Below are 20967 nucleotides of genomic sequence, written 5' to 3' on the forward strand. Positions count from 1 at the left end.
GGGGGGGGGGGAGGCAAGGGAGACTGTACTGCACAACCTGGAGGTAAAATCAAGAACCCAGCGTGTTAAATGTACACTGGAACGCTTGATGCAACAGAGGGTTTGATGCTTAACTGTCTCTGGGCCCCTAGGGTATTCCTAGAGGTGGATGCTGAAGTCTCAGGTGCCACATGGGTAAACCTGAATGCTTCAGTGCAGGAATAAAGTCAGAGCAGTCTTTCAAGTTCTTTGAATAAACAGTGCAGGCTATGAAAAACATGCTGTGCTATGGAGCTTGCCTGTTAAGAAAGCTTTCCCCATTTCTTCTTGTACCATTCAACCCTTCTTAAATAGCACAGTGTGGGGATGTGAGAGCCTCCCATCAGCCATCAAGTTACGCCGAGGAGGCAAATTAAAAATAACCAAGACATTTTGTGTGAAATAGAGATTCTTCTGAAAGTTGAGGGCAATGCTCATATTATCATTTATTTCTCTCTTTCAGCTGGACTCACATTTTGATCTCCTGTTTTGATCGTTTTCATGAGCCACTCCCAAGCCCATGTGTATACCAGTCCAACAGATATTAGAGTCCCTGTGAACCTTATTCCACCCCCTCCAGACATTCAGGAAAGTTTTGATTAAAGGCTTAAATATGACCGTTGCTACTGGAGACCCCACAGATGAAGCAGCAGCTTTGCCTGGTCACCCTCAAGACACCTATAACCCAGAAACAGATCATGAATGTTGTGAGAGGGTGGTCATTAACATCTCGGGACTGCGATTTGAAACACAGCTTAAGACACTTGCTCAATTTCCAGAGACTTTGTTAGGGGACCCTAAAAAGAGAATGAGATATTTTGATCCTCTCCGGAATGAGTATTTCTTTGACCGAAACAGACCCAGCTTTGATGCTATTTTGTACTACTACCAATCTGGTGGCAGGTTGAGGCGGCCTGTTAATGTGCCCTTGGACATCTTCTCAGAAGAGATCAGGTTTTATGAACTTGGGGAAGAAGCTATGGAGATGTTTCGGGAGGATGAGGGCTACATCAAGGAAGAAGAACGGCCTTTACCAGAGAATGAGTTTCAGAGACAAGTATGGCTGCTCTTTGAGTACCCAGAAAGCTCTGGACCAGCCAGGATTATAGCAATTGTCTCTGTCATGGTCATTTTAATCTCAATTGTGAGCTTCTGCCTGGAAACTTTGCCTGTGTTCCGGGATGAGAATGATGACATGCATAGCGGCAGCAGCAACCCAAGCCATAATATCAATGGCACAATGGGGCATCAGCAGCCAACATCCTTTACAGACCCCTTCTTTATAGTTGAGACACTCTGCATCATTTGGTTCTCCTTTGAATTCTTAGTGAGATTCTTTGCCTGCCCCAGCAAAGCTGGCTTTTTTACCAACATCATGAACATCATCGACATTGTCGCCATCATCCCGTATTTCATCACCCTGGGAACAGAACTGGCTGAGAAACCAGAAGATGGCCAGCAAGGCCAGCAGGCAATGTCTCTTGCCATCCTCCGAGTGATCCGTCTGGTGAGAGTGTTCAGGATCTTCAAACTCTCCAGGCACTCCAAGGGACTGCAGATCCTGGGACAAACCCTCAAGGCCAGCATGCGGGAACTAGGCCTCTTGATATTTTTCCTCTTCATTGGTGTCATCCTATTCTCCAGTGCTGTCTACTTTGCAGAGGCTGACGAGAGTGAATCTCAGTTCCCCAGCATTCCTGATGCTTTTTGGTGGGCCGTGGTTTCCATGACAACAGTTGGCTATGGAGACATGGTCCCCACAACCATAGGTGGGAAAATAGTTGGTTCCTTGTGTGCCATTGCAGGTGTATTAACAATTGCCTTACCAGTGCCGGTTATAGTGTCCAATTTCAACTACTTCTATCACCGTGAGACAGAGGGAGAGGAGCAAGCTCAATACTTGCAAGTCACCAGCTGCCCAAAGATCCCTTCTTCCCCTGACCTAAAGAAAAGCAGAAGTGCCTCCACTATTAGTAAGTCTGATTATATGGAGATACAAGAAGGTGTGAATAATAGCAATGAGGACTTTAGAGAGGAGAACTTGAAAACAGCCAATTGCACCCTAGCTAACACAAACTATGTTAATATAACCAAAATGCTAACTGATGTCTAACTAATAATAAAAAGGAACCCTAATAACATATTTAAACTCAAGTGGAACAACTGCAGATGTTGCATAATACCTTGCATTGTAGTTAATACAATATGTTCTACAACATGTATTGGTTCTGCATGGGAAGCAATAGTTGTGTAAGTGACTCTTTTTAACATTTGATGCTCAATAAGCTTTCATGCAATCCTTTTGTCCATCACAGATTTCTGGGGTTCCAAGTCTATGGAGCATTTAAGGCAAAATTATGTCACAATATCAAATGAAAGGCATTGGAGAAAAACAAAACCAACAGTCGTCCCATGTAAACAACAGGAACTACCAAATGCCAACTAGATACTTATCGTTTAATATAGAACTCAGTCCATGCAAAAATATATCCCAAGGAAATAATATGCAACTATACATCATTCTAGCTTTCCAGCTTCAGGAATTATACAAAAGGTCATGCATAGTTTAATTAATGGAACATCCGTCCAGATTACTTTAAGGTTCAGATTTCCAGATCAGAAATGCCAAAGGGAGAATAAACCATGCAGGGTCAAGCTTCTCAACAAAAATGCTGCATTGGATTCATCCACTGCAGCATGTCAGTGTGAGGCTCGCAGGAGGCACTGTTTAGTAGGACATTTTCTGTTGCTTTGGTAGAGATACATCAGAAGCCTGGAGACATTAAAAAACAACAACTCCCCCCCTGCCCCCCAGCCCCACACGAGCATCCTTGCTGGTTTGGAGGTCACCAACATATTCAGAACAGAACTGAAAAGCATCTTGTTTCAAATGCTGGAGCAACTAAGCTGTGGCCTAGGATATATTTACACTGCAGTGAAATTTAACCAGTATTACAGTACAGCTGCATGGATATTTGTTGCATGGATCTTAATATTTAATACACAAAAATATATCTATTTTCTTAAGTAGATGATAGAATATACCTGTTTATAGTGTCTCTAGATTCTCCAGTGGCTTGAAGGAGATTCATGGACATAAAAGAAAATAATACTGAAGGCTTTCAGCTGGGGAAGGGTTATGGTGCTGACCACAAATTTGATAAGTGAGGCCGATACCCCAAGTGTTTGCTTGTATGAGTGTACAAGCTAAGGAAGGTGATGTGAAAAGTACACACCTGTCTTCCACATGTAAGGAGCAACTGGTAATTAATTAATAGTGGCATCATATGCAGGAATCTATAGCTGACCAGAGGTGGAAACAAGTTCAGGTGTATCTGTGTTTAAAAGCTCTCTGGATGATACTTGCTACCAAATGTTAAGCAAAGTTTGATATACAAATGTATTAGATCAGAGTCCACAGGGATTGCCTGTAGTACTTAGAAGTGTGAACAGTTTGAGATTTGCAGCTAAGGTGCAAAGGTACAGAGGGCCAGTGACTTCATCAGAACTATGTTGAATTGTACCCAATCTGGCTTTAAGTTGTTAATGCATCTTCTGGCAACTCATGGGCTTATGCAGTAGTGCCAGACCAAGGTCACTTCATTGGGTATGGGTCAAGTTGCCCTTTGGAAATGGGCCTTCGTGGCACCAGCTGACTCCAGCAGCTGAGGATGTGACTGTGTGCATGTGTGGATATGTGCAGCATGGCTTAGGAGTTTAGTTTTTCACTGGAATGTTGTTACCTTGCAGTGGGCTCAGTGTTCTTCAGGTTAGAGTGAAAAGAGTCCATATCTACTCTCAGACAATCAATCTGTTAAAAAAGAAGCCTAAGTATTACTTGGTAGCAGAACTTGTAGCAGAGTCAAAGAGGCAATAGCACTATTGGATGGACTTCTTTTCATAGACTGGCATCCTGAATTGGCACCCTGTTGATGCCACAGCTTCTATTCTCAAGGGGTAGCAGGACAGCGCTTCAATAAAAGCCCTTTCTGCTATCAACATCTCAGGAAAGATGCATCTGAAATTAATAGGACTATTAAGAGAATGAAGGCAGTGAGCAAATACCCTTCTTCTGATCCATCTCAAATTCCAGACTGCCTTGTGTGAAGGATAGGTTTGGCCCCAGAGGCTGTCAGGAGGACTCCTCACAGTTGCAAATCCTGAGTTGCTGATGAACATTATTTGAGCATGCACTGTGTTTGTGTATGTGTGTGTTTACATTCCAGAAGAGCAGGCAACCTTTGAAAATGGAGCACAAGTGCAATTCCCAACCAGAAAATCAGTTGAATCCTGCAAGTGTCCTGCACTCAGGCAGCTTGCTTACTGGTCCAGTTTGTGTGTCGATATGGATGAATGCAGTGGAAGCCAATTCCCCAGGCAAAATGGACATTTTGAGAATGAGGCAGTGGACAGTGCTTGGCCTCTTCCCCGCCTCTGCCAAAGAAAGGCCATTTCTATCCCTCTTGATAGTCGTGGCAATGTGTGCTGCAAAGGTTTAAAAAGAGGCTAGTAAAGAAAAAGAAAAAAACACTGAAAAGTCTAAAAAGAAGCTGTAATGATTTTTCTAACTATATACAATTTGAAGTACTTCACTACTGTATAATAGCATCAGTGCTACTAGATTTGCACTGCAGGATTAGGTCCATCTAACTCATAGTGCCTTGGACCATTATTGTATAACATTGACAAAGGGATAGCTTGGCTTTACTTCCTTTAATTACTTGCTCACCAAGTATGCTATGAATTTAAAAGGCTAATTTTGGAATATCTTTCATTGCAGTGAGCAGGGATGGAATAATCCTTCCTATTGCCTTAAGCCACTGCTAAAAATATTCTGTCCTCTCCACCTCTCCATCTATCAAAGGAAGAAATAGACTTGGCTAAAGATCTACACATAGCGGATTACTTGTTTTATTCCTTAAGGAAAATCAGTCTATGCAAAAATGCATTGGGGTATTTCAGGGACTTCCACTGGGCTCACTTCTTCTGCCGTGATGGAATAGACTCCAAGGGGATGTATGGAGTAAGGGGCCCAAAATTCCATAGTAGTAGAGACTATGCGTGCTAGGCTTATATTCTATATCGAATTCCTCAGTGAAAGCTAACACTGTGGAGGGAGAAGTCACCTTCTTCAGTAGGCTGATCCTGCTTCCTAGTATCTTAGGCTGTCTCCAGAACAACACTCTTAGCCCACTTCCTTGGATGTCACTTGTTTTCCAGAGCTTGCTTTTGCACATTTAACTTTTCTATAGGAGGCATTCAGTGTGCACTCTTGACTCCCATACATGGGAATCCGCAGGTGCTTTACACACTGTTCTTCTTCTCCGGGTTCTCCCCTGTGCTTGGGAACCATTTTAGCTTCTTCTTCCTCTTCCTCTTTACCAGGAAAGTCTGGCATATCTATGAATGGTGGCATGAAACTCCCACGTATCAGGGCAATTTCCCTATTCCACAGTGTCATCTGTGGCTGTATAATGGAACATGCAGAAGGTCAGAGAAAGCAACCGGGGGGGGGGGGGGAGATGTGAAGAGCCAGATTTAATTCCACAAAGAAAGTAGAGACCTCAGTAAAGTGGCAGATTAGAAGCCTCATGCAGTGCTGCAGCTAAGGCTAGCTGCTGGGCTAAAGTTCAGGGCACTGCAGTTTAGTCTTCCCATCCCAAAATGACCACAAGAGAATGGCGAGTGAAACTCCAGTTTACTATCCTGGTGCCATCAGTGAGTTTTATAATCACAAAACTGCTCATGTCCAGAGTATGTATTTAATAATAATAATAATAATAATAATAATAATAATAATCGGGCAAGCCATTTTGTTGCTCTTTTTCTTGCAATTAACTGTTAACAGCAGTTTTAAAAGAAGTTGTAAAGCATACAGTGGTATTTGGAGGCAAGAGAAATGTTAGCTGTGTGCTTTCTAACTGATGTAACACACATAGTGGTCTAAGTCTGAACCCTCACCCCCCGTTAGATCATTTAGTCCAGGGTCCAAGATTACCAGGCTGCATCACTGTCTGATGTAGCACATGTTTTATGCATTCGCCCATCTACCTCTTGGAACTGTAGAATCTGGGGTTTTAACCCACCCCTGAATTATGTTGTTGTTGCAATTGCCACTGCGCACCCAACAGAAAGGTCCAGTATATTAAAAAGAGTGGCCCCTGAAACTTGAAGTGGCATTATGAGCCGACTGTGTTTCGCTTCTGCATTAAAACAAGCAGTATATAAAGCGAACAGGTACTGAAGTACGATAGCACAACTTCAGCATCCACTTCTGTATCATTTTTAATGGTGGGACAATATTTAGGAGGAGGAGCATTCCAAGACCCTATTTTGGACCAGTTGCAGAAAAGTGGTACCTCCTTCATGAGGCTCTAGAGGAAGGGTGGTTGTTGACTGAGAAGAGAGGAGAGACTCAGCAGCAGGGATATGACACTGGAGCAAAAGCAGCAAGTCATGGAATGCCATTTGAATCGCGCACATTCCCTAGGAGAAAAGCGCTGGCTTGTTGCAGTAGTTGCCCTGCTTGCCTCTTCCATCTCATCGATAGGCAATGACCTGAAGAAGAATATGGCACAATTCTTGATGACCCCAGGCAAGTTTTCTGTTCTGAGGCAGCTGTGTTTTGAGAGTGCTAGTTTAGCGGCTTTGCAGAAGTCTCCGGGGTTGGGTCAAACTTCTAGTGGGAATATATGCCCAGTCTGGAGGGTTAAACAGAGGAGAAAGGATGATCTCTAAACATCTCATATCGTGTACATTTTGGCACTGGGATGTGATGGGGCCTGACTGATTCTTCCACTCTGGATTTTTCAAATTCATGATCAGAAGAGACCTCAGGCTGACCTGGACCAAAACAGCCTCTCTCGTGAGCCTTAATGGTAGTTACCCACTATTGCTGCATGTTGCGATAAGGCTGCTGTCCTCAAAACCAGAACATCTAAGTAGTCAGTTTTTTAATTTATTTTTTTTGCTTAATAGTAAGATGCTGGAATCTTGATTCTGTGCACTGTGGAAGGGATTGTGCCTGTGATTACCATACTGTCTAGGCACATGTACCCTGAAGTGTGTTCACTGGGGCTCACTCACCAGTGAGTGTGCCGAGTCTTGTAGCAGCCTTCCATGTGCCGTGGAGGCAGCGGGAGAGGCAGCCAAGAGTAAGCAGGAGAAACTCCAAAGCGCAAAAGTGTCCTGCCATGGCCAAGGTCAGATTTAAATTTAACGTACAATTGTTTTGACTATCATATTGCACCATCGATACTCGGTCGGTAACCTGAGCCACAGCAGAGCAGCACAGAGGTAGCTGCCAAACCTGTGAAGCTGGCCTCACCCGAGTACGGGGCTAGAGCCACCTACTTTTGCAGATGATTGAGGTGCAGGGCTGAAGCTGCAGACCGTGGCAGGTGGCGGGAGCTGATGGTAAGACAGGAGCAATGTGATGAAGGCGGAAAGCAAGGCGGCAAGAGCTGCAGGTTTAAGGCAGGACAAAGCTTCTGCTCCCCTTAGCGGTGTGAGAGTTGCCTGTGTAATGGCCAGATGGCAATGCAGTAAAGCTTTAGAACCCATCACGTGACTCTGGGGAAGATTATCATGGGTCGGGGGCACCAAGTCTACCTATAGCATCTATAAACAGCCCACATGGGAGTTTAGCATTCGATAAACAATCGCAGCCCAAGCACTAGGAAGCCTCGCACATCACTGTCTCTGGATGCTTTAGAACAAAGGCCTCCAGCGTTTTGGAGCTGTGGGCATTTGAGAAATTGCTGTGGGCACCACCACAAAATGGCTCCCCTGGAGGATGTGGCTAGCCATGCAAAGGCTTCTGTGGGGGCTGGCTAGCCAAGAGATGGGAGTGGGATAGAAATAGAGGTGGGGGCGAGGGGAAGGATATGGAAAGATTTGCTTCTTGGCCCACCCAAACTTCTTCCATCCGCATGGACCTTCCCTGTTGATCTCTTTCTCACGTCTGGTCTTTAGCCTTGCTATTTCTCTCCCCCACCCCATCCCTTTCCTTGCTATTTTTTCTCTTCCCATCCCTCTTTTTCTGCTTCGTAGTCCCTTGACTCGCTTTTTCTTTCCCACTCACCACTTTATCCTTTTGTGCCCCCCACCCCCCCCAGCCTGCAGCCTTGCTATTTTATTCCCATCTATCCCTTTGGTTTGCTTTCTCTTCCTGCTCACTGAACAGCTGATGAGTGGCAGCTTCAGGAACAGCAAGGAGAACCTGGCACCCTAATGCTTTTCGATTAAAAAAAAGTGGAAGAGGGCAGGGAGTGAAGAACTTTGCCATGGCATCGGTAGGTGCCCCATTGGGCCCTCCTGCCGAAGAAAGCCAGGGGAAAACAGTTCCGGCTATTGGGGTGGTCACCAGAGAGCAGTACTTCTCTCTTCGGATGTCATAAGAAATAAAGGACAACATCAATCCAGAAGATCCTTTGGGAGCAGGCCACAAAGGGGAAGTAAAACATAGGTATGGGCATGTTCAACTGGCATTCCTAATTTTTGTGAGAGTCAACACATTGATTAGCTCTATAATTTGGAGGATGTGGTGCTATGATAGCACCCAGATTTCCAGAATGGCAGTCTGGGCAGGAATGGATGAAGAGGAAATAGAGGAGGAAAAGGAAGGAGGAGCAAAATGAATAGTTTAGTCATAGTGCTAAAGTATAGTTTATTTGTTGACTAAACTATAGTTTAGTCACAGCACAACCCAGGGAATATGAGGCCTGCTTCTGGATCCATTTTGTACATCCTTACAATGTCCAAATCCCTTCTGCATTTGAAGTGCATTTTGTATTCCCTATCCCAGATATTTGGTAGAAGTTACTCAGGGTACTCTGCATGTGCTCAGCTGCACTCTTCTTTAGTTGTTATTCTTTGCAGGTTCCATAGCAGAGTTTTGACAGGACTATGCATTACTGAGCCCCGGCTCAAATCAAGCACTATATGTGTGGTGGTTTGTTCGCTTGTTTGTCTAAATTAAAACTAAACAATGGCACTTGCGCCTGAATCCTCAATACTGCACTTTGTTTTTGTTGGCCTGAGCAGACGCTGTGATCATGAACAATTTTGCTCCTACCTTCAGGCCTGGATTATACATGCAGCAGAGTGAAGAGAAAACAAGTGGGACCTGTGAAACAATTGCAGCAGTATGGAGTGCATCCAGTCATTGTCCCAGTCGGGCAGCCATGCCCTTGGGCAGGACATTCCATTCCATACTCCTTAATCAGCATTCCGTGACCTCTGAGCATGCGCAGTCCAGTTTTGAGGTTTCCCCCCTTGATGTTCTTTTCCCCCTAGAGATTTTTTGTTATTTCTACAAGCGGGGACTCTACTGAGTCTCCTGATACCTCTCTGTTGACACTCACACCTGAGTAGACCTGATAGGATATAGAGAGAATGAGGAGGAGATGGGATTCCGTCATTGTACCTCTTTGGACTGCAGGTGGGAGAGCCGTGTGTGCGAATGACTGGCTATGTGACGAGCTTGCAGTAAACAGAAAGCTTGAACAGAGATAGGGTGATTTGCCAGAGATTGTGGATATATGAGTTTGATTCTTCCTGTAAGAGTTTTATTTTTAGTATGAGGGGAGTGTCAAAAATGGGAGTCCCACCTGAGCTGGTAGCAGCCTTTCTATTATCTCATTTGGGCACATGTGTTGATGAAGCCTATGGTTTGATTCCTGAGGCCAAAAGCTTTTCTGTGATGGAGGCAAGTGGAAGACCTAACCCCTTTCCTACATTGGACAATGACTTGGATAGAAAGATTCTTCAGTACTTCTCTTCTGACTTGGTGGGCTGCTGGGTCTTCCAACATGGTCAAGATGAGAAGGAGGGAAAGACTCAGAACAGCAGTACTCAGTGGAGAATTGTCATATTATCTACTCGGTTGTCTAGAACAAGGGCTGGCTGGAAAGTTCAGAAAAGGACTGGAAACTTGGGTTGTATTTGGTTGTGTTAAAATTTGGGCCTGGGAACTACTCAGCCATCAGGTGGAAACCTCTACTGTGCCCCTTGCTTAGGTGAGGTCAACCAATGACAACAGGAATGTCTCTGAAAGTGGATGGATGGCCATCCTACCATCAGTAGGAATTAGTATATAGGGCAGTATATACTTTCCTATACCTAGAATCAGCATGATTCACTAATGCATGGGACATGGAGCAACTAGCAGTGTGTGCCAGGGCTCATTTCCTGAACAGAGCAAGTCAGCCGAGCTTTCATGAATTCTGTTAGTATGAGTGGAGAATAACTAGCGGAGGCACCATGACAGTATGGGATGTGGCTCCAACAGCAAGTAAGATTCTTTATTTACCAAATGGAATACAAATTATTTGAAAACAAATTGGCACAGGTTTCCTCTAAAGTTGTAACAGGTGACTGCAATGATGGGCTGTTGGGGCCATCTGTTTCGGTGCAGTAAGGGCATGATCCTGTCCCCCCATCCTTGCTGCAGGACAGAGGATTACATGCATCCTGTGCACTGAATAAGGTGCAACAGCAGCAATCCCTGCCATGCCGGCCTCATGCCCCAAATTTTATTTCGGCAGCTGTTCCCTAAAGCTGCCTAGGGAATCTATCTGGATTAGTGGGTGGCATACAAATTCAAAAAGAAAAATAGACAAATAAAGTGATGGGAGGGCGGGGAGGAAAGGAGGTCAGGGTGCCTGTAGGAATTCTTGTAAGCTTTTGGCTCCAGATGCCTCCTCTCCTTGCCCCCCACCCCAACATGCCCCCTTTCTCCCCCCTGCAGTCCTTTTGTGACTTTGGGAGAGGCAACCAGAATGGTTTCTTTCATACCAGCTGTGAAGGTGCAAAGTGGGGGCTCTGCCTTTAGAGTCACAGCTCCCCCCCCCCCCCGATCTCAAAGCTGGGATGCCAGGTAATCCTTTGCATCCCCAGAGAATGGCAAGCAGCCATAGGTTTGCACCCTAAGTATACTAAAACTAATTATTTTTTGTTTGGCCCATATATCTTGTTCCCAAGTGTGAAGCTTTGTTGGGGAGAAGCTATGTTTTTCCAGCTCCAGAGTGACTCTATTTTATACCTGAACAGCTGTGATTCTTCCACCAGATAAAGCAATGGTGTCTTTGGAATTCTCCTTGGGGATACAGAGTCCAACAGTTACTAGACGTGAGAGCTATACAATCCCAGTTGCTGGGGACCATAAGCAGGATGGTGCAGTTGCTCTCATCTTACTTGTGTTTCCCATGGGAAGCTGGTTGGCCACTTTGGGAAGTGAATGTTGGAACAGGCAGACCTTTGGTCTGATTCTGCAGGGCTTTTCTTAAGTTCTTTTGCATATGGCGAATATTGTAAAAGCAATACTGCATGGGTATTGCCCATGTGGTGACTGGTGATGAATTGCACAACATGTGACCTCGATACTGCACGGTTGCCTTTGAGTTGCTGCTTTCTGGCCCATGGAAGAAAAATTGAAGAGAAGTTGGGTCAATCATCCACTCATCATCAAAATAAGCTGTGTAACAGCCACACTGAAGCATTAAAAAATGAGAAGAGGAGATGCAATAATGTTCCTAAAGTCAGAGAAAGAGATGGAATTAAATACACAGAACTTCTTAACATGCAGATGTGAGGCATCCAGATCACTAGAAATAAATTTTAAAAGTAAGATGTAAACAGAGAGGGGAGAAAATAAGAATAATAAGAAGGAATGCTTACTGAGGGCAGGGAGATGATGAATGGGTCAACTTCCATAAAATCATAACAGCTGTTAGAAAAAAAATATAGATGTACATATCTCTGCAGCTTCTGCATTGTTTTCAATAATCTTCACAACACTGTGCTATACCTAGAATGGTGTTAATAGCATGCAGCATGAAAGTGTGCAAATATGGGCATTTTGTGCATAAATCCGGAGAAGAAACGTGCAAGACAGAGCAAGAACTATTTCAAGGGAAGTCAAGCTTTGTAATCAAATAATTCATGGGTCAGTTACTGAATTTACTGCTGAAATCTCCAAGCCTTTCTGGAGTTTGCAATACACTAGAGGCGGGTCCAAATCTTGCAACAGATCTAGCTGCTTTCACCAAGGTTAAATGGACTGAAATGTGACTCTCTCGAATCCGTATTCTGATGCTGAAGGTCCCTTCTCCCTTTTCTCAGATGAATGAAACCAAATCCCTCTTGGGACACGTGAACTCTGATCTGGATCTGAAGTCTGCAGTTTTGGTCCCATCCCTAGTATTTATGTTACTATGCAGGTGAAGCCAAATTATGAGCTAAGGCATTTGTTTGTTTTTGCAAGACACCTTTCCAATTTAAACAGCTTGTCATTTCCCCAGCTCTATACTGACAGAGGCATCCTGAGTTCCCCTCTACTCCACCTGTTGGACAAGTTGTAACAAAATGGTCTCTTAACATGATTAATGCACCTTTAAGTAGCAGGTGCCCAAACTAAAGGAAAAGGAGTAGAGGAGAAGCAAAAGAGAGGGGTGCATTTATTGCAAGGAGGGGGCAATTGTGCAGAGACCCACAAATTACCCAGAGCATCATGTTTGCTTCTTCCATCCCACGCCAAGCCAAAATGGAAAGGAAACATGCTCAGCACTATAGAAAGATAGGAAATCCAGGCAGCCAGCACAATAGGGTGATGCCCAATCGTCCCCAAGGGACAAGTCCAGCTTAATAATTTGCATGCTTCTTCCTAGTTTTTCTACAGTTTTTCTACACTTTTTAGAGCACATCACTGCCTCTTCTGTGGAATGATGGTTAGCACGTGGATTGTCGCATTAGCATTCTCTGTCACAGAGTGGGCCCCAGCAAAACGATAGCACATGCGACATTGAATGTTAACCTTTAAAGTCTTTTGTCCTCCCAACACTGTTCCCATGCAACAGACTACCACCATTACTCAAAACTATTTTTGTACAACTTACTGACTGGGGCCTCTGCTTAGCATCAGCCTCCAAATGGCTTTGGGTGGTTGATGGTGCTCATGATCTTGTACGGAGTCCTCAGATGGGTTTTGCAAAGCACAGCTGCCCTTTGAGCTTCTACATGTCACAAAGTGCACAATTTCTACCCAACAGAGTGCTCTGTTCAGGCCTGCTTAGGCTCTTTGCCTCCGAGATCTGTGCTCTTCTAGGCAGCTCACGTAAACGTTCCTGGTACTGCAGGCTAACCTATTCTTACACTACAGATCTGCCATTTGCTTGCTATATCTCTGCTGGAAGGATGGAGGGGGATCCGATGCCTCCCAACCTTTTCATTTGGAGCCTCATAGACCTTCATAGGCCCTAAAAATTCCCCATATCTCCTTTTTCCTACTCCCATATCCCAAGTGAAATTCAGAGCAGCAAGCATTTTAAAATGTCAATGCATTCCATCTTCTCTTCTTAAGTAGCTCCTGCTCATAAGCTCGCACATCCCAATTCTTAGCACACATACAAGGATTTGGCTGGGTTTCAGCATGACTACACAGATTTACACCAGCTCCCAATTTGGCCCATGGAAGATTTTAAGGTGATAGCTGGCAAATGAATCCCTTAGTTCTTATTTATCTTCTCGGGTACCTTTTGGCTTCTATGAGATGTCCAATGTTGTGCTATTAAGAATTTAATTCCAAAATCTATGTGTATGTGTAAATATGTAATGAAACAGTGCATATTATTTTAAGATTTGTAAGGCTGTTTTCTACTGAGTACAAGGAATGTAATTAGCCAACTGCACCTGCTTCCCTGTTACCTGAGACATTGCAGATGTCCTACAAAGTTGTATTACTAATTATTGCTTGAAATGCAAAAGAAAAGGATATTGGATCAAATAAGTGTACATTTGCCTAATTTGAGAGAATCAATAAGAAAAGGAAATCCAAGAAGGACTCATAATAAAGATGCCATGGAACTGAATCGTTCGTTTCCATGGTTACTGGAAGAATGGGACCAATAATGGTGAAAGGACGCTAAAGGAAGAGAACTCATGGGAATGTCGAATCAATTTAACCATGTGTTTGCTTGACAACAATTTAGACACCAGCTGTATCTAATTTGCACAATGTGTATAGGAATAATCATTGTTCATGACAATTTAACAGGAGTTCTCAGCACTGACTGGACATTAGCAGCTGAGTTATTCCCTGCAGTAAGAAGATTATTTGTATATAGGGATTCTTGTGTGTGTGTACACACACTCACACACATACATATATATATTCCCAAATGGACATTTGCTGTCAGGTTGAACATGTGTGTACATAATATATTCTTCCAAGAGAACCACTGATTTTGTAAATATCACCAGTTAAAAATAAATAGATATATTGCTGAGAATTCATTTTGACATACATTGTGTGTGACTACAAAAAAGGAATAGACTTTTGACAGGCTGGTGAAGTCAGATTATTTTTAATATTTGGAAAAGAAACCCTCTTACTATGTTTTTCTGCACCACTTTCATATCTCTCCAGTATATCATATTCTGCCTGTTCTGAAATATTTTTGCTGCTATTTGTTGATGGGAAATGGAAGCAGTGGAGATTGTTGTATCATTCACAGTCATCTGTGAATGGCTAAAAAGCATTTCTTTCCTGCCACCCACCATAATGGTGCTGGTGTAGGGCTCCCAGCATCTTTCACAGAATTTTGCTAATACGACCAGTGATAAAGAGGGCTTCTGTACAACTGCCACCAATGCTACCCCGAGGAGATGGGAAATTCATGACAGAAAATGGCTGTTGACAATCTCAGTTGCTTCTGTATTAGCCCTTCATTTTAGTCTGTCCCTCCAACTCCCTCCTAAATATCTCAGTGGCATGTTCATGGAGCACTAACTTTAGTGCATTGAGCTAATATTTCAAGGACATTATTGGTGATCCGATTCTTTTACAGCAGCATTGATCTATGACTTCACCTTGAAAACATTTCTTTTTGCGCAATGTCAAGTAAGGTAAGGTCATCCCTCATTGATACCCATATACAAGCTCCTCCTTCTCTTGGGATTTTGGGACAAAAATCAGTCTTTGTACAATTGTAACTGTAATAAGCAGATCTATACTAGAACTTCACAATTGCGGGGTGGAGAATTCTAGAAATGTCTCCATCAGCTCATGAGGTTGTTGAGATTGTGCAGTTCAGAACCATTTTCCCCTTCTTTCCTTCCAAAGAAAATTAGAAGGGCGAGGTATGGATGGTATTTATAACAAATAGCTTAATTTCATAAAAGACTTCAATTTAAAAATAGGAGAGGTAGGACAGTACCTTGACAAAAGAGTTCATGAAGCATTGATCTAATTAGATCATGGAAAGGTCAGTATCCTTCAAATAGGGTATGATGACTCACTGGTTTATACTCTCCTTTCAGCAAAGCCCTCCCTCCCTCCAGTGGTACCCTATACTGGACCTAAGGTGCTAATCACAGACAATCAAGAAACAGCACCTAAGAAGGGACACAGAGAGCTTTTGTTGCAGAATTAAGGGAAGCTATTTGCTGATGTGGGCATCCCACAATGGCAGAATCCAACAAACCTGGTGGCTGGAAGTGATTGGAGTTATTTAATGCAGCTGCACTAGAGACTGACAACTACCTTATACATACTAAGCTCTTTTTTTGGGTATTACAGTTGGATACCATCAGGAGCCACACTCTTTAGCCTCATTGATTTGCTATGGACAAACATGTTTTAATTTCTCTGGGATTCACCATTCCATGCACACAGGCACATACAAAAATTGCATCCATGCAACCTGAATGTTTGTATCATGTTCAGTACATTCAGACCTGTCCCATGTGCTGCACTGAAAGCAGATTTTGAAATGGGAAGGGGTTTCAACACCATGTGTGTGTTTGGAGGAAACAAACCAAAAGCCCCAATCTCATCTGGTGCACATTTCTCTCACCCTGATGATTAGCTGTATAAGCATTCCAACAGAGTTGGAATATGCTTATGGATATGTGGATATGTGACAATTCCTTCATCATTACTTCTGTGGCTTACACATTCCTGGGGAGAGGATCAAAATGTTTTGCCTGCCTTCTCATTTTCATTAGGTGCTCTGTAAGAGACCTAAAATGACACTACTTTTGTATTCTGCTTAATTTCTTTTTCAAAAGATGCAGAGATCTTAGTCTCTGGGCCATCAACCAAGCATATACTTTCTAAAAATTACTCTCACTTCAAATTCCCCGAGCTGTAGGATGTTCCAGGGAAGCAGCACTTAGCTGGGTTTAGTTTCCTTTGGAAAGAGGTCCCAGTGACCTTGTAGCATTTTGCGACATTTGAGCTTCTTTACGAAAATGCAGGCTGAGCATAAGTGGAGGCAGACAGGTTGAACACTCCAACAGTAAACTCACTTCCCCATGCAAGGGATGCTTCCACCGGGAGACGTGTAGCACTACTAGTTAGATTGCATTGCACAGTGGCTATTCTATCTTTTCCTCCGTAAGAGATTCTTAAAATTTCAAAAAATATGGAAGGAGTGGGAGGAAAATGTGGGAATTTTGAATGGAAGATGACATCTGGACCCCAATAAAACTCCATGAATGAGTCAGGGCAATAGCCAAATAAAAGCCTTATCTGGAAGCATATCAGATCTTCAAGGCACCACACATCATCAGAGGCTGTTAACTTACCAAGAAGCCCCAAATTCAGCGCAGCCTTCTCTGTTTCTTTCCCAGTCTATCTCCTCCAAATGCATCTGTAAATCCAGTAAATGACTGGAAGGAGCCAAAAGGATGAGCCATCTCCACTAACCCAACTATGGGTTGTTTTTGAAATATGAATTATCATGTTGTCTGAATCCAATTGCATCAATAAGCTGTAGCTTGCTAACCATGAACAATAAATGAAGAGAACCCACAGTTGGTTATTGGGTTGTTAAGTGTGAGTTTTTCATCATGTGCTAATATCTTGACTGGTTTCAAGCAACATGATAAACCATGTCTCAACAACAATCCAAATTCAATAATGACCCGTACTTGATCCATACTCAACTCTTGAATGTAGGTTTTCCTATTGTCTGGACCCAGTTACTGGATCATTTGTATGTGGTTTCCCTGTAGTTTCCTAAATGAAAGTTATGCCTGGCAAATTTGTCACTATTATTAATTTATTACATTTGTATGCTGGCCTGGGTGGCTCACATAGCAAAAACAATCAGCATAAAACTATAAAACCATAAAAGAGAATTAAAACAATTAAAAACCAATATATTGCATAAAATCCAGATAATATGATATCCAGATAATATAATAGCTGGAGTCATAATGAGTATAAAGCAAGCAGCAAGAACAACATAATAAAATCATAAGAACTACTAAAAATAAGGGCTAAATAAACATGTCTTTACCTGGCAATGGAAGTTAAGCAGCAAAGGTGCCAATGCTCTTGGGAAGGGCATTCCACTGTTAGAGGAAACTGTAGTACTACTTTTGGTTCTATTAACTGCCTCCTATCCAAACCTTCACGCTGCATTGAAATGCCTTTCTTCTCGCCCCTGCTTCTTCACCTTTCCTTCCTCCCCAAATTATACCCATCAATAAACTGTTACATCGTATGTGATCCCAACAGATCTCTAGCATTCCAGTGAAATGTCTCTGTTTATCGTCCATCCAGCTGTCTATTAACTACATTTTTATAGTGCCAATTGCCAAAGCTCTCTGGGCAGGTCACAAAATAAAGGTTAAAGGCACAAGTACACAAATATAATAAATCATGATGTAAAACCTCAGACAAATGGATTGTCATAGAATACAAGCAAAGTGAAACTAGCAGCGGGGCCAACAGTAGCCTGAATATATAAAATGGTAGACGGTATTCAACCAAGTGCGCAAAAGGCTACCATGTAGGTTCCAGCCAAGCCTCTCTAGAGAGGTCATTCTATAAGTGAGGTGCCAACACTGAAAAGTTGCCTTCACTAACAGTCACTCACACTGCCGCATTCAGGGGGAGGGGAGGCTTCCAGAAAGGGGCTTCAGGAGATGACCTTGCAATCTAGTAAGTACCTATTGGAGGAAGTCTAGTCACCAGCCATTTAAGGATTTAAAAAATTAACACCAGGGCTTTGGATTGGATCCTGAAACAGACTGGAAACCTATAGAGCTGACCAAATAGCTCCATAATAAGAGATATGAGATAATATGCCACAATAACAGGGCATAATATGAGCATAGCACCGAGTCCCCGTTAGCAGTCTTGTTGCTGTATTTGGATTAGCTGAAGCTTCTGGACTGCATTCAAAGGCCACTCTGTGTACACTGCTTCATGGTAACCCAGCTAGGAAGTTATGAGAACTCTGGTGTCTAGCTGGTCCTATTTACATCATATACAAGAATTTTAAATTACTGATGCAGGATTCCTTTTCAGAAACTGAATTGTCCTACCTTCCTAAAGTGGTTGGATTTGGGCCATCACCCAGCACTTGTTTCAGGGTTTTCACAGATGCTACCTATTTTGGGGTCCAGAAGGCAAGCACCAGGATTAAGAGTGTGGATTATAGCTTTCAGGAAACACCCAAGGGACCAAGGGTACTTCAGTTTCCCAGATCTCAGAGGGGGGAATCTGCAAATAGTCCCCCTTCTCTGACAACCAACATGGCAAGAACTGTGTGACCTACCTTTGCAAGGGCAGGCAAGCAACTTCTAAGGGGTGTGGGGGAGAGGGTGTTTTAGTGGAAGGAGAGCAGAGAAGCCTGGAGAAGCCAGTGCATGGGCTACCCTGAGGTTTCTTCAGCCACATTTCCTCTCCCTCCAAAATGCTTCCATTAGGCATCCAAATATAAAGTCTATATCGCAAAAATGTGCAGCACAAAGATATGGAGGTGAAGATCACACCCTGCATAGGATGATTGTAAACTTCTTGGATGGGGGTACACACTGACAGTAACCGAACTGCGCCCCAAAGCACAGGGAATTAACCAAACCTCCATCACTAGAGGATTTCCTCTTTGCTGGCTGAAATAAGTAGGGAAGGTTTTTTTTTTTTTTCTAAAACAAACAAAATGGACATATTGTGGTTAGTGGTTCCTCCAGCTGAAGGGATTTGAGTGATCTGTGCTACAGCCCATTCTGCTGATCAGGGAACACTAGCCTAATTATCGGGAGCCAAGGTTCCTCTTTTGAAAAAACACAGCCACAGTCTGTTTTCCTTGCAAAATGTTCTTTATTGCTTCCAAGTGCAAATCACTTAGAAAGGAACACTGAGCATGCACAGAGTGATTTGTTTAGACCAATCTAGTGATTCAGACACATGCATAGTAAAAGAGAGAGGAAAGAAACTGCAATGAGGATGGTAAAATGATAACAGATTACTAGATCCCTACTTTGGTTCCATCTTGTTCCAAAACAGGATCTATGGCTTCCCTGGCCATGGTGAAGTACATGCTGAAGGAATCAGATTGTAGCTTCAGACTGATAGGCAAATGGTCAAGGAACACCTCATTACTCTGAACATGTTAAAATCTCGAGAGCCCAGTGAACTACATCCTAGGGTACTAAAGGAACTGAAGGAAGAAATCTCAGAACCACTGTCCATTATCTTTGAGGCTGGTTGACGTGCTAGAAGACTAGAGGAGAACTAATGTTGTCCACAACTTCAAAAGAGGAAAAAAGCTGGAAATGGGGAACTATAGACCAGTCACTTTGTCATCAATCCCTGGGAAAATTCTGGATCAGATTGTAAAACGAACAGTCAGCAAACACCTTGAAAACAATGCAGTGATTCTAGAAACTAACATGGCTTTGTTAAGAACAAATCCTGCCAGACTAATCTGATCTCATTTTTTGATTGGGTAACCTCCCTGATGGACTGTGGGAATGCTATGCACATAATGTTTGCATTCACACAACTACCCTGTGCAGTTAACATGGTCCATTTTTTTACCACGATCTGCTCAACAGACCATCAAGTGGCTTCTATGTCCAATGTTTTCCATTGTCCTTGCTCAGCCCTCCGACTGTTGGCACATTTCTCATCAGCGACTATACCTGAAATACAATCTCAAATTGCACTGCTCCCCATGTTGCCTACCCCTTCCATCCATACATAGAATTTGGATGACTGGGATGGCCATTCTTTCCAACAGGTAGTTGGAAAGTCCTATACCAGGACTGTAGAATCAGACAACATGACTAGCCATGGTGGTATGGCGAAATCATGGTATGGAGAAATCGTAGGACAAACTTTTTTTTTTCTTATTGTGGTTTCTAAAGACCAGCGTTACAGCTGGGTTCAGACAATACAATGGATGAACAATAGTAAAAAACCACAATGGCTTGTCATGTTGTTTGAACATGGCCAATATATCCTGACTTTAACAAGGCTTCTGACAAAATGCCCCATGATATCCTGATTAGTAAAAAGTGGACTGGATGGAACAACTATCAGGTGGAGCTACGCTTGGCTACAGAATCAGACTCAGAGAGTGCCCATCAATGGCACCTTCTCAAACTGAGAAAGGTAATGAGTGCAGTGCTCTTCACCAGCTTGTTAATGATTTGGATGGCGAGATTCAGGGAATGCTTGTCAAATTTGCTGATGACACAAAACTGGGTGGAATAACTAATATACTGGAAAACAGAAACAAAATTCAGCATGTTGTTAATAGGTTGGAGCACTGGGCTGAAAGCAACAGAATAAAATTTAATAGGGACAAATACTGAGTTCTGCACCTAGGAATAAGAAACCAATTGCATAATTACAAGATGCGGGATACTTGGTTCAACAATACAAGTGAGAAGCTTCTTGGAATTATAAATCACAAACTGAATATAAGTCAATAGTGCGATGTGGCTGCAAAAGAAAGAAAGAAAGAAAGAAAGGAAGGAAGGAAGGAAGGAAGGAAGGAAGGAAGGAAGGAAGGAAGGAAGGAAGGAAAGAAAGAAAGAAAGAAAGAAAGAAAGAAAGAAAGAAAGAAAGAAAGAAAGAAAGAAAGAAAGCAAGCAAGCAAGCAAGCAAATGTTAATGCTATATTGGACTGCATTAATTGAAGTATAGCT

At 42.9% G+C, this 20967-nt stretch overlaps 1 protein-coding gene across 1 annotated transcript; it reads left to right on the forward strand.

Annotated features, from left to right (window-relative positions):
* The first annotated feature begins 631 nt into the window (after positions 1–631).
* Positions 632–2131, forward strand: KCNA2 (potassium voltage-gated channel subfamily A member 2). The gene has a single exon (XM_044450886.1). The coding sequence runs from the start codon at positions 632–634 to the stop codon at positions 2129–2131; it is 1500 nt and encodes a 499-aa protein (XP_044306821.1).
* The last annotated feature ends 18836 nt before the right edge of the window (positions 2132–20967 follow it).

This window comes from Varanus komodoensis, unplaced genomic scaffold (genome assembly GCF_004798865.1).
Source record: "Varanus komodoensis strain SLA01 unplaced genomic scaffold, ASM479886v1 scaffold1, whole genome shotgun sequence".
NCBI classification, from domain to species: Eukaryota; Metazoa; Chordata; class Lepidosauria; order Squamata; family Varanidae; genus Varanus; species Varanus komodoensis.